The sequence below is a fragment of the Phalacrocorax carbo genome, chromosome 15 (assembly GCF_963921805.1).
Source record: "Phalacrocorax carbo chromosome 15, bPhaCar2.1, whole genome shotgun sequence".
NCBI lineage: Eukaryota > Metazoa > Chordata > Aves > Suliformes > Phalacrocoracidae > Phalacrocorax > Phalacrocorax carbo.
In genome coordinates this window covers 10,057,599-10,079,624 of record NC_087527.1, presented here as the reverse complement: position 1 = coordinate 10,079,624, position 22,026 = coordinate 10,057,599, and the positions used below count along the sequence as shown (strand labels likewise).

Genomic DNA, 22,026 nt, shown 5'->3' with positions numbered 1-22,026 from the left:
CTAGATTTACGGAAGTGGGATGTAAAATTTAGCAGTCTCAATCAGTATTTCCATTATGAAATGTAATGTTGTCAGTGGTTAAGATGACATCAGTCTCCCAGCAAATATATCTTTATCACCGCCTATAAATAGACAGCGAGGTATTGCAGAAAGTACTTCCTGTACTAAGAGAAAAGGTTTCTGAAAGAAACGAAACTCAGAAGTACAGAGCTGGCTGTGGTTGCTGCTGTATCTCGCTCGATGTTGTCACTCAGTGTGGCAGCAGCCGAGGGACACAGCTGGGTAACCCTCTTCCAGCTCTCCTCCAGCCCTGCTGTAGATAAGACGTTCTCTGTAGCTCAGTGGAAAGGCTGAGAATGAGGTAAATCTTTGAGTTGGAGAAGATCTTGACCTAACTTGCAGGATTAGACCAGGTGCTTGCCTTACCCAGTAACACCACTATTAACACCAAAGCCTTTTTAATGTGGAACATGCTTTATACATACAATTAGTTGGGAAATGAGAATTGTTGCTTGCTACGCTGCCCATAGTAGTTGCTCATAAAACTGTAGGGTCTGTTTTGTGATACGTAACCTTGGAAATTTTAAGGCATCATGAGACTGCTATGGAACGAAAATAAATAATAAAAATACCTTATAAATATGTTGTCTTGAGCTACAGCAACTTACAATTCTAGTTAACTGCTTTATAGTCTGTTGTTAAGCATAGAAACTGAGAGCTATGGTTTTTTACTGTGGCTTGTATGAATTTTGATTTTGAGCAGGGAGGAGGGGGTCACAAGGAATTGGATGAAAATGTTGATTATAGGCTTTTTTTCAAAGGGACCCTCACGAATCTCCTCTTAAATACCAGGGAGCTGAGTTTGCCCTGTTGCAGGCATCTTCACTGAGCTCTGAATGCTTCAGGCTTCCTGTTCCATTGATGCATCCAAGTTGCACCAAGAGGTGCAGTGACACTCAGCCCTGCAGATACTTCCCGGGAAACCAGAATAAAAAAAAAATCCATGTTTCCTGCAGCCGTGTGTCCTGATGAGCAGCTGCAAGGCTGTAGGTACTGGCTGCCCTGGCTGGAAGCCAGGACTAGCCTTGCACCCACACTGCGGCGGCTGGATTACTTTTTATTTAAGCTACTTATGTTCAGTAAGGCTGCCAGTCACCTGGTTGCCAGGGAGAGCCATGAGGTGATCATACGCAGCAGAAATTAATGCGCTGCTCTGCCCTGGGGAGCTGCGCACGCTGGGCAGGGGCTGGGACTTGCATTAGTGCTACAGCCGTATCAATGGAGACAACTGCATAACTACAGACCTGCACACTCGTATGTGCATAAATGTGTGTGCATCTACCGATATATAAAAATATGCAAACATGCATATATAAAAAAATACATATATAGGCATACACAGAGCCACAGATGAGTCATGTTTCTATATGTGTAGCTATATATGTGTATCTATATGTTTATGCACATGTATACCTAGATACTATCGCCATGACCGTCTAGCCATGTGTAGATATAGCTATACATGTATAGAGCTAGATAATTGTGGCTATACAAATACACATACCTATGTGCATACAGAAAGGAAAAAAGTATGATACACACAGTATATAGTTTGATACATAGCTAGAGCTGTATGGCTATACAGCAGGACACATATTGTATGTCGATGTGTATGTGTATCTATAGACACACAGGTCTATGTACATGTACCAATCTCTGTGTGTATATATACACACCCCCCATAGCTCTGTGTGTGTATACATAAAAAAGATAAAACATACCACATATATACACACTGCTGCCCCCTCCTTGGTGGGCACAGGGCCATATTACACACGGGGGTGTCCCCCACATACCGCAACCTGCCCCAGTGCTTTAGCTAATTACTTCAAGGTGCTTTACTGCCCTTCACTGCCCCACAATTTAGGGGTGGCTTGTTTCAACCAACAGAGCCCTGTGCCATGGCCCTGGCACTGGGATGGGCTGCCTCCCCCCACCCCCGCCCCAACAAGCTGACCAGGCACTGCAACATGTATTTTAAATATTGCTTCTTTAATAATCTACATGGTGGTAATAGCTCCAAGGGAAGATACAGCTGCCATACTTTTTTCTTCTGCCCCCCGCCCCCCCCCCCACTCCCCCCCCATCTCTCCACATCAGTAATTCCTTATTGCTGCAGACTTCTCTGTCCCCTGGCTCCCATAGGCCACAGTTAGATTTAATTCTGCTAAACATCTTAAATATAAAACAATGCAACTGATCCTCTGAAGTTGCTGTAGTAATAAAAAATAGAAAAGGAAAAAAAAAGTTTGTATCCTTATTGCCAGTGTGTGCTAGTAACTGCTTTTGCCCTTACAAAAGCCCTGCTCCCTGTGCCAGTTAAGGCTAACATCTCCCTCTCTGCTGAGGGCTGATCCCATACCAAAACAAAGTCAAATTATTCCTCAGGCTGAAAAAGGGGTATTTAACAAAAATGGTAGCAGGAAAAGCCCAACAGTTTCCTAAAACAGTTAAAAAACAGTTCACAGTTCTTTGAAAGGGTCTGAGCAGTACAGTAGAGCGCTACATTTACTGAAAATGTCTAGTGCTGATAAAGTTTAAAAAACAAAACAAAACACCCAACCAAAAACAAAACACCAACCCAAACAAACCCCAAATTAAATTAAACCAGGAGAGCCAGTTGGCAGGAGAGGAGGAGGAGGAGGAGGGCATCCCACGCTGCCTGGGGCGCTGGCAGCAGCCCCCCTGCTCTTACGGAGCTACAGGAATCAACACTGGGGGGGTGGGTGGAAAATAATTTTTTTAAAAAAACATCCAGTTTTCCAGGCCGGGTGGTGAGGAGACCCCCGCGCACAAAGGCACGGCAGCGCGAAGGCAACATGATTTGTTGAAAACAGACAGCCCCTGCTAGAAGTTCGCCCTGTGAGGCAGGTAGGGGCCAGCGTCTCGCTCAGGCTGAAACAAGAGGGGGATAAAGCAAACCATCAGTCTCTTGTGCTGTGAGTGCATGCCCTCCATGCATACTTACTGCCAGGGAACCTACCTCCCCCTGTCCAGGCTTCTGGGCCAGGGGTGGCTTCTTGAGGATGCCTCGCCTGGGCGCTGGTGCCGGCTTCGCCTCCCCATCCTCCATGGTGTCGTAGGTCCCAGCCAGGGCGTAGTGCTGCTTCCTCAGCTCGCCCAGGCGCACCCGCTCACCCTCCAGACGCTTCTCCAGCTCCAGCACCTTCACCTGCACCCAAACAGCCATCCTGTGCACCCCAGGGTTGCAATTCCCTCCCCTCCACCATCCCCAGGTGTTGCACTGGGGAGGCAGAAGGGACACCCCCTTGCACAGGTCTGGATCAGGACCTCATCCTGGCCCAAGGGTGGCAGCACCAAATCCACCCTTGTGGCCATACCTGTGTTTCCATCTCTTCCTTCTTCAGCTTGATTAGGGACATGCCCGAAAAGTCCATGGTGTCTGTGGGGAAAAGACGGGGGTCATCACTGAGCGCACCCCTTGCAGAGGGCCCTCATGTGCCAAAGTGGAGCCAGCAGGGCACCTTGGGGTGTTCATTAGGCCAGAAAGGGATTTGGGGTGGGGTTTTTTTCTCCCCTTTCTTCATAAAAATCTCACCTTTCTCCTCAATCTGCTCTTGCCCCAACTTGGTGGAAGCCACCACATTGGCCGCCATCTCGTTGACATTGCGTGAGCACTCCTGGAGCTGGGCTAGGTTCCTGCTGCTCTTCTCGGCTTTCACCTGCAAAGAATGTAGGGATGGCTGTGGGTCTCCACACTGGCTCCCAACAGCTCCAGGGAGCCCCCAAGGCAGCCATAAGAGCAGAGACACTGATCACACCAGGTCAGAACAGTCCTTAGGCATGAAAACCCAGGGGTGAAAAGGACGGACAGACGGACACATTGATTCCTGATGATGCTACCATGGCCAGACAAGGTGACCCCTGCAAGGCCCTCCAGCCCTAGGACACCAAAGCAGCTCTACTCCCACCTCAGCCAAGCACATATAGATAAGCAGCATCAGTGAACACAGAGCTATCTTTTTTTTTTTTTCAACCATGATCTTGATTTTAAAATCATCTGCTGTAAAAAGCAGTATGGGTCCTCCTCCCCCCAACCTGCATCCCCATTTGCTCATTGAAACCTCTACACCTCACTTTCACCCACACCAACAGGAAAGGTGGCAAGGATGAAAAATCCATCATTCTCAATGCTGGCTCCTGCAGTTGCTTATTTGGGGTTTTGTGGTAGTTATTAACACTTTATTTACATAATCAGCTTGACAGGAGGAAGATGGGAGGTTTTACACATCTTCATTTCTGAGGCAAGCCCTGCTAGGTGTGGGAATATTAATGCAGGTGAAGACACATGGATTAAAATCACAGACTGACTTGAAAATAGCTTCCCTTCCTCCCTGCTCCTGGAGGAGGCTGCAGGACTGACAGAGAGGATGGCCACACACTGCTGCCTGAAAGCATCCATGGGACAACACCATGGGAACAACATGAGTTAAAACTTGGTGAGCCATGTGCAGACAGTCCTGCTGGGAGACTCACCTTGGAGGCAGCGACCAGCTGGGCCGTGCTGGCAGCGATTTCGTGGGAGCAAACGATCAGTTCTTCGTATTTGCCCATATGCAGGACAACTCTGTCTGCTGACTCCCTGAATTACAGGTCAGAAGGGAGATCATATTAGAGATATTTGCCGTGCACTATGAAGAAAGCACAGGTTATTTTCCTCCTGCTATACCCTTAGAAATCAGCATCAGACCTTGAACCAGCAGTTTTGCCTGTAATTATTTAAAGCTCATTTACAAGCAATTACTCAAAGCCCAGATCCAGAAGTTTTGGATGGGTGTAAAACATCAGTGGAGGTAGGACTGTATTTCCACAATGAAGTGGATAAGACTTTTAAAGCTTTGTCCAAAAAGGTCCCTGCATTTCCTGCACTGAGATGGGGATACCCTGCCCTGATCCCAGGCACCCCATCCACAACCATCTGAGCAGCAACCAGGACAGAGGGTTGATCGCAGTTGATCGCAGCAACTTGCACGTTTTCAAACAGGGAGGCTGTGGCAGTCCCTGTTTCGGTGACCATGTGGTCTGACCCAGGCTATGATGCTCGATAAGGAATTAGCAGTAATGCTCCATGCATACTCAGCAGCAGGACAGTTTGGGTTATCTGGTGATGGAGAAGTGTGGGCCAGTCCTGGGCACAGCACAGAGCCGTGCCCGGAGACAAGCCTCCCGCAGCGGCTGTGGGAGTGGTCCCGGGGGGTACCTACACGAGCTGCGTGGCTCCCCAGCCCACCGCTTTGGAGGCAGAGATCAGCCCTTCAGTCCAGCGTGAGTTCTTGGCATAAAACTCCCGAGTTGTTGCTGCCCCCTGTTGTTATGAGAATATTATAGCTTGCATTACCTTGTTTCTAATATACAACAATATATAAATCCATAAATCCATACAAAATATTAATACGAAATATAACAATACATAAATTCATATATAAAGCCATAAATCAAGGGATTTGCAGCATTTCTGTGCCCTTCAGGCTGCTCTGACTGGCCTGCTTAAACACAGATTGAGAAAACTAACTTTGGAGCCCCAAGTCTGCACATTTGGCCTGGGTTTAACATGCACAAGTTTGGCCTGTCCTCTTTAGATGAAGAGGGCTTTGCAAAGGTGACAGTGATGTCTGCAGAGAGCACACGGCTGAGCAGCCTGTTTCCAGCGAGACTGCCAGAGTACCGTTAACATGGGAAAGCACAACATCCAACCAGTGTTTCTGCAAATTGTAGGAAATGCTCCCATAGTTCGTGTCAGTGCAGAGACACATGTGTAGGGAAGGACTTACCCGGCCACTTTCTACTATCTCCTTCTGTAGGTTTGTAGATGTCATTACAAGAAGTCTAATAGCCTGGAACAAAGGAAAACAGGTGTTGGTGTTTGATGGGGATTTTATAGAGAAGGATTGATGCTGCTGATGGCGGGAAGTTACAGTTCTGCACAGTCTTGGTGTCCCAGCTAGGTTTCTGCAGTACTGACCTTCATTAGGTCTGTGCAGGAGTTCAGGATCCTGTAGGGAAACAACAGAAAAGTGCTCAGCATCTTCTGACGCTGCATCCAGGGAAGCAGGCTTTGGCCTCAGTTGAAAACAGGTCTTTTTTGGAGACCAGCCAGCCTGCAGGTTACTTCTAAGCAGCTGCAAACAATTGGCTTAGACATGCAACATGAAGGTCTGCCCTCCTAAAGAGAATTCTGAGCTTAGCATCAGGACGATGCAGCACCGGGTTGCACAAGCAGCTTTGGACTAAAGTACAGCCCAGCAGGGTATGGGCATGGGACAGACACCTGCCCACGGCTGTCACATGCCACCCATCAAAACTCACCGCTCGTTCACTTCAAGCTTAACACCAGAGCTCTTGTTTCTGGCCTGGCTCATCATCTCCTGTTGGGAAGCACAAGAGGAAAGGTTGTACACCACATTGCTGTGACAGCAAGCAGGATGGAGGAAGAATGGACACTGCTGCCCCAAGGCACCAAAATGGCCCATCCTCCAACTTTGTCTCACCTCTATCCGCCTGACAGCATCCTCAATTGCCTCTGAGGTGGAGGCCATCTCCTTCTCAACCATGTCGCCCAGCTCCTCCTGCTTGATGTCTAAGCTCTTAGGCCTCAGCTCCTGCCAGAGGAGCCAGCAGCCACCAGGAGGTATTAGGCAAAGGGAGAGAAGGGGTTATTTGTAAAGAATAACACCAAACCAAGGTATCTGACTCCCTTTTTTCCCCCTAAATAAAGCGGCAGGAGCAGCATTCTGCAGACCATGAGGATGGAGGCACATGTGCCAACTTGCAGCAAACATGGCAGAGGCAAGAAATGCCCCAAATCAAGGTAACAAAACTTGATCACAGGAGCAGTTTCAGCAGGGCAGGGTTCCAGAGGGCTCTGGAGAGCTGACAGCCTTTGAATTAACAGTGGTTTAATGGAAAAGACTAATGGGGGCTTCCCAAGAAGTCATATCTGAAAGTTGGGAAGTTTTATTCTGCAGGGGTTACTGGACTGAAAAACTTCAGCTGAGCTGAGGGTGAGTGTCTCCGTGCATGATCAGAAAGGGTCTCGGCACTCAGAAGCTGAGGTGGTTCAAGGAAAGTACCAGAATCTGTGGGTATGGGCAACAAGCCACCCCAAAGTGCTCACTCCAACCCAGCATCTCCCATTTCAGCTCTGGACAAAGGGGAAAGCCATGGTTTGATAATGGGTTTTGTTTGGTTTTTTTTAAAAAAAAAAACAAAACAGCTGTCCATCAAGATGCAGCCAGAAGGCTGTGAGTAAACATCCCACCTTGACAAATGGAGGTAATATCCTTCTGCATTAACTGCCTGCTTTGATTTTTCCTTTAGGAAATAACAGTGTCCGGAAATAACCCACCCCGCCAGCCCCACTGTGTTGGTGGGTGCGCTGGGCTCCATCTCCTACCTGAGCCAGCTGCAAGACCCCCCGCAGCGCCTGCTTCACATCCCCCAGCTCGGCGCACCCCAGCGTCTGCTTGTCCTTCAGCTCGCCCAGGTAGTCCAAGCTCCGCTGCCCGCAGTCCCGGCATGTCTCTGTCAGCCCTGGGGAGAGGATGGGTTGGTGCCAGGCCCCATCCAGGGCACAGGCGTCCCCCATCCCAGCCCTGCCACCCTCCTTTTCCTCCTCCCCTTGGCCACAAAGATGATGCTGAGCATCGGAAACATCCAGCAAATTTCTTGCAGAAGAGCATAAATCAGTTTCCAGGAGCAAAGCGACATTCCTGGCTCAGGAAGGGGCATTGGAAGGAAGGGAATGTCAGGAAGGGCAGCACAGGGAGCTGGGGGGGATCATGCTGTCCCTGGGGAAGATCTGCCCCATATCCAGCCCCTGGTGGAGGGGAGCCTTGGCACGGCCACCCCAAAAACAAGCCCCACAAGCAAAAAACACCGCCAACACCCACTGCATCCACACACAACACTCACGGTCAGCATGGTCGGTGGGAGCCAGGTGGGACGTGGCACTGCCATTCACGATGGTGTCGGCCACCAGGTGAGCGAAGAGGGCCAGAGCCCCCACCAGCCCTGCAGCATCTGCCGGTGAGAGAATGTGGTCAGGTACTGCCAGCCCAGGGCACCACTTGCCACGTCCTGGGGGCTGCGACCTGCCCTTGAAGGCACCCAAGGATCGGTATGAGAGCTTGGAGAGGTCAGGATTAACCCCTCAAGTTTGCAGGTTGCTCCTTGTATGAGCTCATGGGAACCCACCAACTCCACCCACCGTGTCCCTCCATCACCAGGGCATTGCACGCTTGCTGATGGCCCCGAAGCAGCTGGGGGCTGCTGGATGTATAAAAATAAAAGCAAGATGCAAGCAATGCCGCCGGTCCCCAGCCCCAGGTACCTGCCATGGAGGCCACGTACTGCGCGTGCCCGTTCTCCAGGGCGTCCGTGGACTCCAGCGCTGCCTGTGCCCGGCTGAGCAGGTAATCTGCAACAAATTCAGCTTCATTAGCATGGTCAGGCTGCTGAATGTCTGAATGAGTGCGAGTGCTGGCTCCACAAGGCACTGCTGAGTGGAAGCCAAGACAGCTCAGCACCTTGTGGCCCTGGCCAGGGAACAGCACTAAAATCTGAGCAAAATAGTGCTGAGATGAGAGCTAAAAATTCACTCCTTTAAAGTCTGACCCTAGCCTCCTTGGGTGTGATGTTCGCCCGCAGGATAGCTGAGATGCAACATTATCCATCTCAGAGGGAGAAGGGACTGCGGGTTGCAGCCCTTGCGGCTGAATGGGACGTACCTGGGGAGCTGGTGCAGCGCACATGTAGTGGGTCATCCAGCTTGGACATCGCGTCACGGAGGATGCCCTCTGCCTCCCGCACTGTCTCCTGTAGGATGCCGAACTGCTCATCCAGCAGCTTCTGCTGCAATTTCTGCTCCTGGTTGCTCTGTGGGGTGGGAGGAACAGGCAGGTGGCACAACTGGGACACAGGACCCCTATTGCCATGGCCCCATCACCAGCAAGTCCCTTGAGAGCCCCTTTGCAGGATAAGACCCAAGCATCCTACTATTGCTGGTGCAAGTCATATCCTACCAGCTACGTTGGCAATGCCTCAGCTGAGCCCCTCAGCTGCTCAGCACCCCCCAAACATGTCTCGTCTCAGTGAGTAGAGGGCCAGTGGGCTCTCCACACAGCACTGTACCTTCTCCTGGAGCCTGCCCTGTAGCTCATGGATCTCCCTTGTGGCCTTCTCTGCCTCCTGGCTCAGCTGCAGCTCCTTCTCCTCGATGAGGCCACGCGTGGAGAGCAGCTCACACTCCTTCTCGCTCACCGACCGCCTCAGCACCTCCTTCTCGGCGTGCAGGGCCTCCACCTGGGCACTGAGCTCCACACCTGCCTGCCAGTGGAGCCAGGAGACCCCTGTCACTCACACGTCACCATGTCACAAGCCCAACAGTTACGCAGAGGGGAACTGAGAACAAGCCCAGCTCTTGAGACCGATGGGGTGGACCCGCATTCAGCCCCATGACGGCTCCCTGGGCTGCTGTTTGTTCTGCTGGCATGGCAGTGGTGGCAGACACGCCATCCTGTATGACAGGGATTTGTGATGGGGATTTGGGTGCATCCTGTGCCCCCGGCCTCGTACCTGCTTGGCGTGGCTGAGTGACTGCTGTGCCTGGTCTAGCTCGTCCCGCCGGGCATCCAGCTCCTGCCGTAGCTGCTCCATCTGCATGCTCTGGTCCTCCAGCTGCAACCGCATGCCCGTGCGAGGGGCTCAGCCACTGCAAACGTGCTCTGGCCCCACTCGGCACCAGCACATGGCCAGGACAGTGGGAACAAGGCCCCGTTTTGTGGGAAGGGTTTTCAGGGTCTTTGCGGGGGTTGTTTCCCCAAGGCAGGAAATTCAGGAGCAGCCTCCAGCTTGGGCCCCAGAGAATTAAAGCACCCAAACCCATCAATTTACATTGTGGCATTTTCTTGGGGAAAAAAATGGCAGATTTGGGCAAGAGGGATGAAGCACACATTAAATAACACTGTCCTGAGGAGCCAGGGCAACTCTTTCCCGGATCAGGGACCAACACAACAACCACCCCTGCTACCCCTTGCACCCAAATTGTGCAGAGCCACCATGTTTCCCAGACTGGGAAGGGCTCGGTGCTGGGCCGGCGGGGCTGGACTTGGGGCTGCACTGGCTCACCTTCATCTCAGCCTCCCGCTTGACCTGCTCCACCTGAAACGCCAGCTGCTCCTTGACGCGTGCCACCTCCTCCTGGCTCTGCTGCGTGACCGTCAGCTGCTTGGCAGTGTCGGCGTTCTGCATGGGGACACAGGGATTACTGGGCATTTCTTTGGAGGGGGGACCCTCACCACCACTGTGCTCTTTCTGCCCAAATTTTGGCTGGGAAGGAGCTTGAAGCCTTTTTCAAGGCATCCAAAGCACTGACCATTGGCGGACATGAATCCAAGGGGTGCCCCCCACCCAGTGCTCAGAGGTCCCTGGGCACAGGATGATGGGACCAATATGGGGGGGGCACTGGGCACGCACGAGCCACATGGGCGGTGGCAGAGGAACGAGGGCAGCAGTCAGTCCCTGCCTGGCGCAGGCAGCAGTGTTACCTTCCTCAGGAGCTCAGCGTGGGTGTTGATGAGCTCACTGTGCTTCTCCTTCAGCTTTGTGTAGCGGATCTCAGTGGCGTTGGCTCTCTCTAGACAGGGTGAGAAAGCATCAGCAACTGTGGTGCAGGTGTCCTGCGGCTGACGGGCACTGTAGGGCACCTACTTTCCGCTTCGGCATAGAGACGCTGAGACCTGTCGCTGTCCTGCTTCACCTTCTGCAGCCTCTCCAGCTCATCCCGCAGCTGCTCATTGTCCACCAGCGCCTTCTGCTTCTGCTTGCGCTGCTCCTCCACTTCGCCTTCCAGGCTGTTCACCTGCGCCTTGAGCTGCGTGATGTACCGCTGTGCCTGCGGGACACCATCAGGCACTCGGGCACTGCCCTGCACCGATGCCAGCAATGACTCTTCCCTCTCCAACATCCCTACCCAGGTGCCTGGCTGTGATTTAGGTAAAGCTGCCATGCGATGCACAGGAAAGCTCTCCCCCTGGCCCCTGCAGCTGCTCTGCCCCCACTGCAAGCAGCATGTCTGGGACAGCAAGGGTCAGGTCTCAGGTTTCCCCTCCCCACATCCATCAGGAGTCAGGTCCTGGCACTGGGAGAGGCCCTGAAACATGGTGCTGGGTGCAAGGACCCTGGTTCCTGCGGCATCCCGTTGGGGTCTCCATGCTACAACAACCAAAACCGCCCTACTCTCCCTCACTGGCTGCTCCCTGGCCAGGCTTTACCTCCAGTTTAATCTTCTCCATCTCCGCATGGAGCATGTCCACCTCCTTCTTCAGGCTCTCGATCTGCGCATCCCTGCAGAGAGAGGCATGTTGGTCCCACATGGCAACGGCCACCCCGCTTCCGTCACCGTGGACCCTCGTACCTGTCATCCCGAATGCCATTGGGTGGCCCAAAGGTTTGCTCAAATATATCTGAGGTGATCTGGGGAACACAGAGGGTGCTGAGCTGAGCCAGGCTGCAGGGGCCTGTTTCCCCTGTCCCAGGGTCCCCATCCCATTTCCATGACCCCACCTGTGGCTCCATTGTGGAAGCTGTGCTGATCTCAATGAGGTTCTCTGGCTCCTCGTCCTCAGGCGCTTCCTCGGGGATTACAACCACTGGCTTCACATGCTCGGCAAGCGCAGATGCCCGCAAGAAGTTTGGGGGGCTCTGCAGGGACAAGAAGTTGTAGTGGCATTGCCTGGGGTTTCAGGAACCACTGCAGACAGACTGCTCAGGGAAGCAGGGCATCCATCCCTGTGCTGCTGAGATTTGCCGGTAGGTCCCTCTGCAGTGTCCCCACATCTGTGGGGACACCCCCGTGCACCCCGAACCCACATGCTCTCCAAAGCATCACACATGAGCACCACACCGAAATCCTGACGTACCTCTGGCAGCCGAGGGATCTGGATGAGCCGCTTGAAATACAGCATGTCGGATGCTTTCTTAAAGAAGTTTTTGAGGCTGGAGAGGGGGGAAAGAAAAACCGCTCGCAGGGGAGGCAGGAAGGGGGCTTGGCAGGAAGGGAGAGGACCCCACTGCCCCACCTCAGCCCCAGCTTACCTGCGAAACTGCTCGTGGAAACGGTCTCGGTGTCCCTGCAGCGTGTCAGCCGGTAGACCTACGGTGATGCGGGGGACAGCCGTGACTGATCCAGGGCTGCAAATTTATTCACACATGCCCGGATCTATCTGGCTGCAAAAGCCAGCTGTTAAAGGCCAGGTGGGAGCAGAGTGTGAGGGGTCAGGACAGGAGTGGGGTGATCCCATCTCTGGCACAGGGACCAGGGATGCTGCGCAGGGCGAGGCAGGTGTGGGAACCCTGAAATACCTCTGTGAGGCCCCTCGCACCGCACTGCCCAGCAATCCCATCAGGGGCTGGTGGGCCAAGGCACATCGGTTTGAATTCATCAAGGACAAGTCCTTCTAATTCTTTCATCTGGGATGTCTATGTGGGATGGAGCGGGTCCTCAGAGCCCGGCTAGGATATGGGGGTCATGGCAACGGATACCACCATCCACACAGCCTGATCCCCGAGAACCCAGCCAGAAGCGGGACCCAGGAAAAGAACAGCGCAGGGCACATCCCTGGGGACTCACAGGAGTGCAGCTTGAACATTAACTTGACGGAGTAGTGGTAGAGGTGGCTGCAGTCCTGGATGACCTGGATGAGGGGGGCCAGGCGGCACTGCACCGCCGACATCTGCGAGATTGCCATCGAGGTGTTGAGCTGCCTGAAAACTGAAAGGTTGAGTACAGTGAGGCGCCAGTGCCATGTTTACAGAGCCGTCCCATTCTGGGCGACTCTGCTTGATCATTAACCACGATGGACGTGGCTTTGCCAGCACACAGCGTAAATGCCAGGGTTGCTGCCTGTCCTATCCCACTGAGCTGGGAACAACTCTCCTCCGTGCAAGAAAAACACCCATAGGGACCGTGGTGGCAGAGGAAGAGGTGCTCGGCTCTGCCCCGGATATCCCAACCCCAAAAAGGAGGGATTTAATGCTGGGATAAAGCAAAGGCGGGTCGGCTGCCCTCAGGAGCTGCCGCTGCATGATGCAGCTGAGGAAGGCAAGGGGTTTTGCTCTGCTATATTTAATCATGGAAGGAGCTGGGAGAGGATCCCAGGGCAGGGGACGGGCCTCCTGGCACTGCAGCCTCGCCTGCCCTGGCTCAGAAATGGATCCCTTCCCTTGGCAGAAATCCAGCCAGCGTATCTACTCTGGCTTCTTCCCCACTCAGCTTTAAAGTATTTATGAATATAAATTCTCTGTATAACTGGGTCAGGAGGAGAAGCAGGAGGCTGACGGGAGCCGGGAGCACAGTCTCTCCCACTGTGCCCTGTTTTCCAGGGCAGCTCCATGTTCTTGACTCACCACAGAGAAAGAAACTGCTACATTTTTAAGCCACCTAAAACTTCCTGGAGAAGGAGGTGAGAGAAGCAAACATGGACAGGGGCCTCCAGCCCTCCCCAGAGGTATTTCAACAAGGGAAAATGAGTATTTAGAAAGAGGTACAGCCCCATCTTCTGCTTCAAGAGTACAGAAAGGATTTGGGTAATGCATATGATTAACACGGTTGTACCAAAAAGAAATAAAGACATATTTCAGAGCAGCACCACTCCAAAAACACCACTCTGCATTGCTCAGGTGGGTTAAAACCACCACATTCCTTAAATATTTTCCTACAACTGCTTCTACAGAGCATCAACAGGGGAATCTGGCTGAGAAACAACCTCAGAAATCTCACCGGAGGAGAAGGAAGGAGGACCTGAACCTCCGACCTCAGCCGGAACTCCATTTCCAACCAAAGAGTGAAACTATTGCTCAAGGGGCCCCAGGGCGAGTGGGAGGGACCTGCCGCCTCCTCACCTGATTCCGACAGCTTCAGCTCACAGTCCAGGTAGTCAAACAGCTCGACCGTCAGCTGGAAGCTGCCAAAAAAACCAAAACTCCATCACTCCATGGCAGAGACATCCTCGCTCCAGCTGCTCATGTTCGCTGCAGGTCCCCACACCAGCAAGGGATCAGACTGACAAGAATTTGGTTATTTTGCTCCCTTCATTTACAATCCTCACCACTCTGCGGGTGGAGGAGGAATGAGGCACCATCCAACCAATTTATAAAACACTGATGGCTGCCTTGAACAGGAGCCATGTCATTAGCAGGATGCTGCCAGCCAGGCAGCACGGAACTGACACTCACATGTTGTTCACATCAGTCCCCGCGGTCTTTTCCAGCACTTCATCCGACACTTCAAGGCCTGGAGGGAACTCGGGATGCTTTGTAAAAGGAAAACAGAAAACAGCAGCTGCTGCTAATATTTTTGCTGATGTGATACAACCCCCGGTGAAGCCCCATACCCTGACAGGGCAGGGTGCAGAGGTAGCAGGGTCTCTCACCTTGATGTGGAAGGAGATCTTGGTGAGGAGGAGCCGCGTGTAGATGCTCACCAGCTGCCCATACCTGTCGTGCAAATGGCCCTGCCAGAGACACAAAGAGAAGCGTGGCGAATTTGGAGCCATGCGACCAGACCTGGCAAAGCCCATGCATGCCAGTGAATCTATGCCAGCCCTAGAGCTCTCACCATCTTGCCCTTCACTGTGTGTGTAACTGTCACCCAGTGGAGCCAGAGGTGATGGGTTATTTCAGGTGGTGGTTTGCCCTCCCCTGTGCCCACGACACCTTTCAGCACGCACCTCAAAGCCCCCAGGAAGGCACAAACCTCTGCTTAGCCCCACTCACCCACAGGTCCCCCGTCTCTCGGATGTTGCTGCGGTACCTCTGGCAGTCCTGGAGGACCTGGTGACAAAAACAGAAGGGATGCAGCACGGTGGGGCTGGCACAGAGCTGGGCGAGTGCCTGCCTGCCCGCCCTGAAGCTGGGGAAGGGGATGGATCCGGCCCCTAACACCGCTCCAGCTTTGGGAGAAGTTCAGGCCATTCAGTGGCAACCAGATACCAGGGCTTTGCACAGGGAGGTTTCAAAGATGTGAGATAACGAAGTGCTTCATAGCCCCACGGCCTCAGAAAGGTGGCTGGAGCAGGGAAGAAGGAAACCGACCCTCTGCGCAGAGGGATGTTGTCAACAGCCAAAAAGTTCCCCCTGCCAGCAACGCGGGAAGGACATTTTGGAGGGGACACTCACGTTGGGGTGGCCGTCACGCAGGACCTTGTGCAGGACGTGGCAGAACTTCCAGCTGAGGATGGCGCTGCTGGGTAGGGGCAGCCCGATGGCGTAGGACCAGAAGGTGAATGCTCCCTTCTCGTGGTGCGTTCCCAGGATGATCCCTTCCCTGTGGTCAAGGCCAACCTGACACACACAGGAGCCAGGGACAGGCAGGGCTGGGGACTATTACTGTTCAACTTTCATTAAAAAGAGGACACGCACGGAGCGTACCGCAGACATGGAGATTACCGGCATGATGCTGCACCCACAGATAAAACCTCCATTTATTTTTTTCTGGTGCATCTTCCCCTAGTGCAGGGCACAGTGGGGCCCTTTGCATTTCATCATCAAAGAAATGCAATTTTATTGCACTGCTCTTCTTTGCATTTTCACGGATGGATGACCCTACATGATGCCATCCCCCAACCAAGCTCTGCCCAGGTCTCCCATCTCCCAAACCTCCAGTGGCTCCAGCCCCGCAAGGTGAAACCCCCTCCTGCCTCGGCACTGGATCTCCTCCACACCATCCAGGTGAGCCGAGGAAAAGGATACGGCGGGCATGTTTCTCCTTCACCGGTGCTTCTTGTGTATTTATGGCTTTGCTGATGCTGATGGCCTGCAAGAGGAGGAGAGAGCGGCCATCAGCAGCAGCATGACCCTCGCAGTCCCCAACCCACGAGCTGGGCGCACTGCCAGCTGGGAATGGCCTGGCCATCTGGTGGTTTTGGGGAATACCCTGAATTTTATAACACATTTGTCACTTTAAAGCCATTCATGACACATCAAAATAGTCTTTTTTTACCCATCATCAAAGCAGCCCATTAAAACCCCGCATCCCCAGTGTGATCGGTCAGAGCTGGGCCACTACCAGTGCTCAGCTGCTGATGCTCCCTGCTGTCTCCGTCCCAGGAGACAAACGGCATTTTTGCAGCCTGAACTCAGTGCCGTGCCCAGGGAGCATTAAGGCACAACAGTGAGATGCCAAATTCCAGGTTTGTTTCTCTAATCACAAGGAGCCTTTGAACCGCAGAGGTGGGGTGGGTGGTGGGTTTTGGGACGGCGTTGCTGCGTGCAAATAGCATGTGGGGACAACGCAGCCCCTGAGCAAGGAGGGAGTGGCAGCCACAATGCCCATTTCAACGGAGCAAAAATCCTGAGTCATGTGATTATCAGAGGAGGATTATCTATATTTTAATGTGTTTGATCAGAGCACACTTTAAATTATGGGTTTATTCCAAAAGACGACCCCAGATAGGGGTCGTGTCTCCTGCGTGATGACAGGATGCAAAACTGAGTTGCTGTGATCAGTAAGGATTTTCCTCCTCCTCCCCAGGTCCCTGCAGACTCAGCTGGGCTGCGTGGCCCTCGCATGAACATTCAGTCTGTGCCCATGTCTGTGAGCCCTCAGTCACCGACGGAGGAAAAGGTCCCAGCTGAGAAGGCAGGAAGCGGCCCCGCCACCAGCGCTCATGCCGGAAGAGAAACCCAGTCACTCCCTGCAGCCCCACAAGCCATAAACCCCTTATAAAAATCTTATCTCTCCTCCCAGGAAAGGTACCTGCTTCAACATAGCCACTTGTCCAGGGGATGCCTCTGAACTGAGGCGCTTTCCTGAAGGAGGAGGAACCCAACACCAGGTTATTGAGTGCTCCTGACTTACACAGGAGGAACCCGACTCCCTGCCAAAGGGGCGATGCTGCAGGTGTCAATGCACCAAATCTGCCCCCAATGAGCCCAAAACGTCTGCACCCACAAGCCAGGCACAACAGTAGCAAAACACTGTGAATGCATCCCAAAAACTGAGCCAGACCCAAAATGCTGAGCTCAGTTGTTGGGAATAGATGCTGGTTTTGCCTTCCCTGCACCAGGGGAAGCCCCGGCGTTACCCTGCCGTGTGGGGCCATAAAGCAGCAGCAGAGTTAAGCCGGTGACTTGCTGTAATCCTCTTATCCCCAAAGGTTAACGAGCCTGGAGTGCCCGGAAGCAGGCACTTGCAGTGCAGCTGCCTCTCCCTAGGCGCTCAGCACCTCCACAGCCACCCAGAAGGCTGGACCAGTGAAGAGGCTGCACTCTCAACCACGGCTCAGCCGGCGAGATGTGCCACAGGTCCTCAGGGCTGCTGGCACCTCCCAGTACAACACCAAAGTGATGGTTTATTGACAGAAAGCAGGGTTTATCATGCACCAGAAAGTGACAAGCTGATGGCTTTGCAAGGCAGGGATTCGAAATGCATCTTGTGGTGAAGAGCTGCTAAATGGGTTATTACATCTTATTGAGGTGCTTTGCATGGGGGGGAGCAGGGCAGACATCTCCCAAACCTGGATTTTCACTGCCTGCCATGTGTGGGAGCAGCATGATACGCTCATCCCACCTCTCACACTCATTCCAACCCATTGGCAGGAGCTGGGCTCAGCCTCAAGCCCCATGGGGCCGGGAGGAGGTGCAGCCAGGGGGGCTGATGCACGAGATGAGGGCAGACCCCCAGGAAAGGAAACACCATCCCATGTCCTTGGGGATGGGAGCTCGGCTGCCTGGCGCTGCCCAGCAGGATGGGGATAAGGCTGGGACACAGCCGGCCTGTCCCAAAACCAGGCTGTAATTCCCATTGGTGCTGGTGGTTTTATTGCGTTTATTGCCCTTAAGCTCATTTCTAGCCCAACCAGACAAAATTCAGCCTGGGAGCTTCTGGAGAGGCTGTTTTCATCCTTGGTGATTCAGTGCAGAGGTTTCAACTGAGCCATTTTATGTCCAGCACAGAGGACCAGTCCCATGCAGGGGCAGCCCCCAGCCCACCTGTGGCAGCACCATGACAGAGACGCCATGTCCAGCATGGTCCCAAATAAACCATGGTGGCACCAAACCAATGCCAATCCCTTGGGGCTGCCAGCTCAGGTGTGCTTTTGCTGGCTCCAAACCCCACACTGGCCAGGAAGTCCCCAAAAATGGTTGGTGGGACCAGGGATGGGCATGGGGCGATGCTGCAGCCTGGGACATGTGTGCCTTCAGGATGACCCTGCTGGCTGCCCAGCAAAGCTGAGACATGGAGGTCAGCTCCAAAATGGGGAGATTCACCCTCAACCCAGCCTCTTGCAACATCATCGGCATATCTGGAGATGGGCAGGTCGCTGTTGTCACTGCAGGTGTGCAACCAGCCTAGCCAAAATTTTCATGCCACCTGCGGATGGTTCCCCATCACCGCCGGGGAGAGGTGCAGCCCCAGCCCCAGCCCTGCCGGCGGGGGGGGGGCCAACCCCAAAACCTGCCTAGCTGCAGGCTGTGGGAGCCCACATGGGCACAGCCCAAACGCCTTACTCACAGCCCTCACGTACCAAGCTGGTGACTAAAGCCAGGATCAAAGCACCCAAATGAAGGAGTGCAGTTTACATCCACTCTTTCTTTCCAGACTGCTTTTAATTACCCCATGATCCTCCCCGCCCACGGCTCCCTTAAACCCCGGCATCCCACAGGGCCACAATCCCCGCCCGGCAGGTGGATGCCAGGTCCCGGCGCGACACTGTGGCAGGGAGTGATTTTTTTGGCAGCAGGACATCAAGCTGGAAACCACCCCGCTTGGGCAGCGCAAGGGCTGCCAGATCAGCTGAACTGCAAACGGTTGCTCCAGAGTTCCCTTCCTAATGCCTCTCCTTCCCAAATTACACCAAAAAAGCACCACTCAGCAGTCACATACGCTGTATTCCTGGCAGCTCCCAAGCTTGTTGGATTTTTAACCTCCTTTTTTAAGAAAAGCAAAAACTAGCCACAGAAAAGCGTAAGTTTCACCTCCTGCCAGGCTGCAGAGTGAGCACCCGCTGCAGGACAGTGGCTTCCCACCTCCCACACGCAGCCACTCCGAGGGGCACATCTGCATCACCCAACACAAGACCTCGAAAAGCATTTTCAGCAAAAGCAGCTGGCCTTCACATCACCCGTGAGCATCCAGGATAACACCAGGGCCAGCAACCCCTGTCCGCACCCACAGGCATCGCCCCTGCCTTTGCCGCGGGAAAGGAGATGGGGAGCTCGGTTCTGGCAGCATCATTTTCCAGGGCGGTGTGAAATCCTTGGCTGGCAAAGGCACGCAGAGGGGCCATGCCACCAGCTTCCCCATGATAAAAAGGTGACCAGCAGCCATCTCTGCAGCTGCTATAATTAGATGTAAAAGGCAGATCAATACCCACATACTGACATTGGAACAGTTCTGCTCTTACCCGAAGCACTGCTCCAGGAAGCCACATTAGGATAAAGCTCCTTTAGGACAGTTTTTTAGCAGATGCTGGAAAAAAGGTCAATTCAGGGTGGTGGATGTGACTGTCAGCCAGCGAGCCCCAGGTTTAGCTCTAACAGAGAGCAACCACCTGCGAGCCCAAGGCATCCCCCAAGACCATGAGCGATGTTGCACCCATGTGGGGCACAAAGCCCACCAAAAAGCCCAAAACACTGTGGAAGGACGGGCGGCAGGGAGGAAGGACACAATCCTGCCCAGCCGGCACTGGCTGCCCTTTGGCTCACGAGGCAGCACACCCGCCACAATTATTTATCAGTGGTGCCCAGCGGGACGATTGAAGGAGACACGTCCAGAAGGAACCGGAATGGCTGGTTTTCTCATGTTGCTCCCCAAACCCGACAAGCTCTGTTTCCTATCCAGCATGGCCAAGCAGCACCGTGACCCCACGAGGATGGAAATCGCCACCTGCCTTTGCTGGCGCGCTCTGGGGCTAAACCAGCCCAGGGCCAGGGAAGGACCAGCAATGCAACAGGGCAAAGGGGAAAAATATCTGTAATGCATTTGCAGCCTACAAATCAGAAGGGGTCAGAGGATGTGTGCCAGGAGGGCACTATAATTTTTGCTGGGGCAGCTGGTGAGCCCATCCCTCTGTCTGTCACTGCCCACAGTGCTGCAAGAATTAATTTCCTATAAGCCATACGCCAGCCCCGTCGGCACCCAAACATCGCCCACCCTGCAGGAGCTGCAGAAGGGCTACGGACACCCCCATCCAAGCTGGACACCGCAGGGCCCAAATGCATTTGGGCTTCCTTCTGTCGCCCTCTCCAGGGCCAGGCACCCCGACCCCCGCGGGGGAACCCCACGTGTGACCCAGAGCGGCGGGGGCTGTGTGACCCATCCCCCGCGCAAAACAGCCCCCGGTTTTGGCGGGGCCGGGCCCGGGGGGGGCGCAGGGATACCGGAGCGGTGGGCACCGGGGGGCAGCCCCGGGCTCTTGCCTGCGGCCACCCCGGTCTCGGCCGCGCTCCCGCCGGCACGGCCGGGGCCACAAAACTTTCCCTGTTTGCTCACGGCGGTGTTTACCTGCCGATAAGGCCCGGGGGTGCGGGGCGGGCTGCGGGGGGGGAGGGGGGAGGACGGGACACACACACACCGCCCGCCCGGGGCTCTGCTGCCCGCCGGGGTGGCGGCGCACGGCGGGGACCCAGCCCCAGTGCCCGGCCCAGGGGGCGGCGGGCCGGGGCGATACCCACGCGGGGCCGCGGCGGGAGGAAGCGGTGGGGCAGGCGGGAGGCGGGGAAGCGTGCGCCGCGCCGGCAGCGGGGACGGAGGGGCGGACAGACGGACGGACGGACGGACGAAGGGTGGCCGTGCCGCCCCACCGCGGGGGGGGGGGGTGGTGTCTCTGGAGTCCTGCGGGGACCGACCCGCCATCCCCTCCCCCGGGAAGCTCCCGCGTGCAGCGCACGGCGCGCCCCGAGTCGCTGCCCCGCGAAGCGAGCCGGTACCGGGAAACCGGAGCCGGTACCGGGGCACCGCCACCCCCTTCCGCCGCCCTTGCCTGGTTCTTGTCGAACTGCTCCCGCTCCGCCTCCAGGCTGTGCCCGCTGCGGCGGCTCAGCACCCGCGCCGGGACGCTCTTGATGCTGTTCATGGTGGGCCGCGTACCGGCCACCGCGCACGGCGCACCGGGCAGGCAGCGACCGGCGCCGCCCCGCGCCGCCCCGCGCCGCCCCGCGCCGCCCCGCGCCGCCCCGCGCCGCCCCGCGCCGCCCCGCGCCGCCCCGCGCCGCCCCGCGCCGCCCCGCGCCGCCCCGCGCCGCCCCGCGCCGCCCCGCGCTCAATGGCGCCCCGGGCGGCCGCATCCGGCCTCGCACCGCCCCACGCCCACCCGCGGGCAGGTGGGAGCCACCGCGGTCCATCGCCCATCCCGCATCCCCCGCCGTGCGCCGGGGCGGTTTCCTGATTCACGGAGCACCAGCCCGCGGTGCGGGAAAGGCGGCGGGTACGGCGTCCATCATCCCGCTCCGCCCTACTTCCTTCTCGCACGTCCCACTTCCAACAGCACAACAGCCCCCTTCTTCATCCTTCTCTAAACCAACCCTGCAAACACGCGACGCATTTAAGAGACTTGGGGCTTTATCACTACCTGCTTCACAGTCTTCCCTTCGGAAAAGCCAAGCAGCAGAGAGCGCATCCGCCCCTGCAGAAAGCAGGCCGTGGCTGAAGAGAAGCTTTGTTTTCTTTAATAACAATTCCATACGAGAACACAATAGCAAAGGCACTCCCTGGAGTGCCTGCAATACTTCCAGAAATAAGGCAGCCGAGCTTAACATGGCTTGAGTTTCGATACGAGCCTCGGTGCACAGCAGATAATCCAGTTGGTTTGTAAGTCACTCGGTACCTGAGTAAATTAACCCCAACATTCCCCTTCTTCCCATCCCACAAATCCAGGGCAGCCCCGACACAAAACCTTAGGGGCCTGCAGATTCTCGTTGCATCGCTTGAGCTCAGTTTTCCGTAAC

At 54.9% G+C, this 22,026-nt stretch overlaps 1 protein-coding gene across 1 annotated transcript; it reads right to left on the bottom strand.

The window, feature by feature from the left end:
• Positions 1 to 2,035: 2,035 nt before the first annotated feature.
• Positions 2,036 to 21,237, bottom strand: HIP1R (huntingtin interacting protein 1 related). Its single transcript, XM_064466198.1, has 32 exons — positions 21,063 to 21,237; positions 15,829 to 15,892; positions 15,256 to 15,398; positions 14,854 to 14,910; positions 14,511 to 14,591; positions 14,314 to 14,390; positions 13,981 to 14,042; positions 12,710 to 12,850; positions 12,175 to 12,232; positions 12,000 to 12,075; positions 11,644 to 11,781; positions 11,495 to 11,553; positions 11,352 to 11,424; positions 10,789 to 10,972; positions 10,626 to 10,714; positions 10,207 to 10,323; positions 9,655 to 9,756; positions 9,211 to 9,405; positions 8,808 to 8,955; positions 8,411 to 8,497; positions 7,993 to 8,100; positions 7,475 to 7,611; positions 6,570 to 6,680; positions 6,388 to 6,446; positions 6,044 to 6,074; positions 5,853 to 5,915; positions 5,286 to 5,386; positions 4,558 to 4,663; positions 3,620 to 3,743; positions 3,402 to 3,463; positions 3,044 to 3,232; positions 2,036 to 2,955 (listed from the first exon to the last, which is right to left on the bottom strand). Exons 1-32 carry the CDS (start codon positions 21,153 to 21,155, stop codon positions 2,908 to 2,910), a joined length of 3,183 nt encoding a protein of 1,060 aa, XP_064322268.1. The 5' UTR covers positions 21,156 to 21,237; the 3' UTR covers positions 2,036 to 2,907.
• Positions 21,238 to 22,026: the final 789 nt, after the last annotated feature.

What these genes read in the sequence shown, in the direction of transcription:
- HIP1R (XM_064466198.1), bottom strand. Translation starts at nt 21,155, where the DNA reads ATGAACAGCATCAAGAGCGTCCCGGCGCGGGTGCTGAGCCGCCGCAGC. An exon ending in TGGAGAAGATTAAACTGGAG is followed by an intron (nt 10,973 to 11,351) that starts GTAAAGCCTGGC and finishes GGTGTCCCGCAG; the next exon opens with GCACAGCGGTACATCACGCA. An exon ending in AGCGGGAGGCTGAGATGAAG is followed by an intron (nt 9,757 to 10,206) that starts GTGAGCCAGTGC and finishes ATGCGGTTGCAG; the next exon opens with CTGGAGGACCAGAGCATGCA.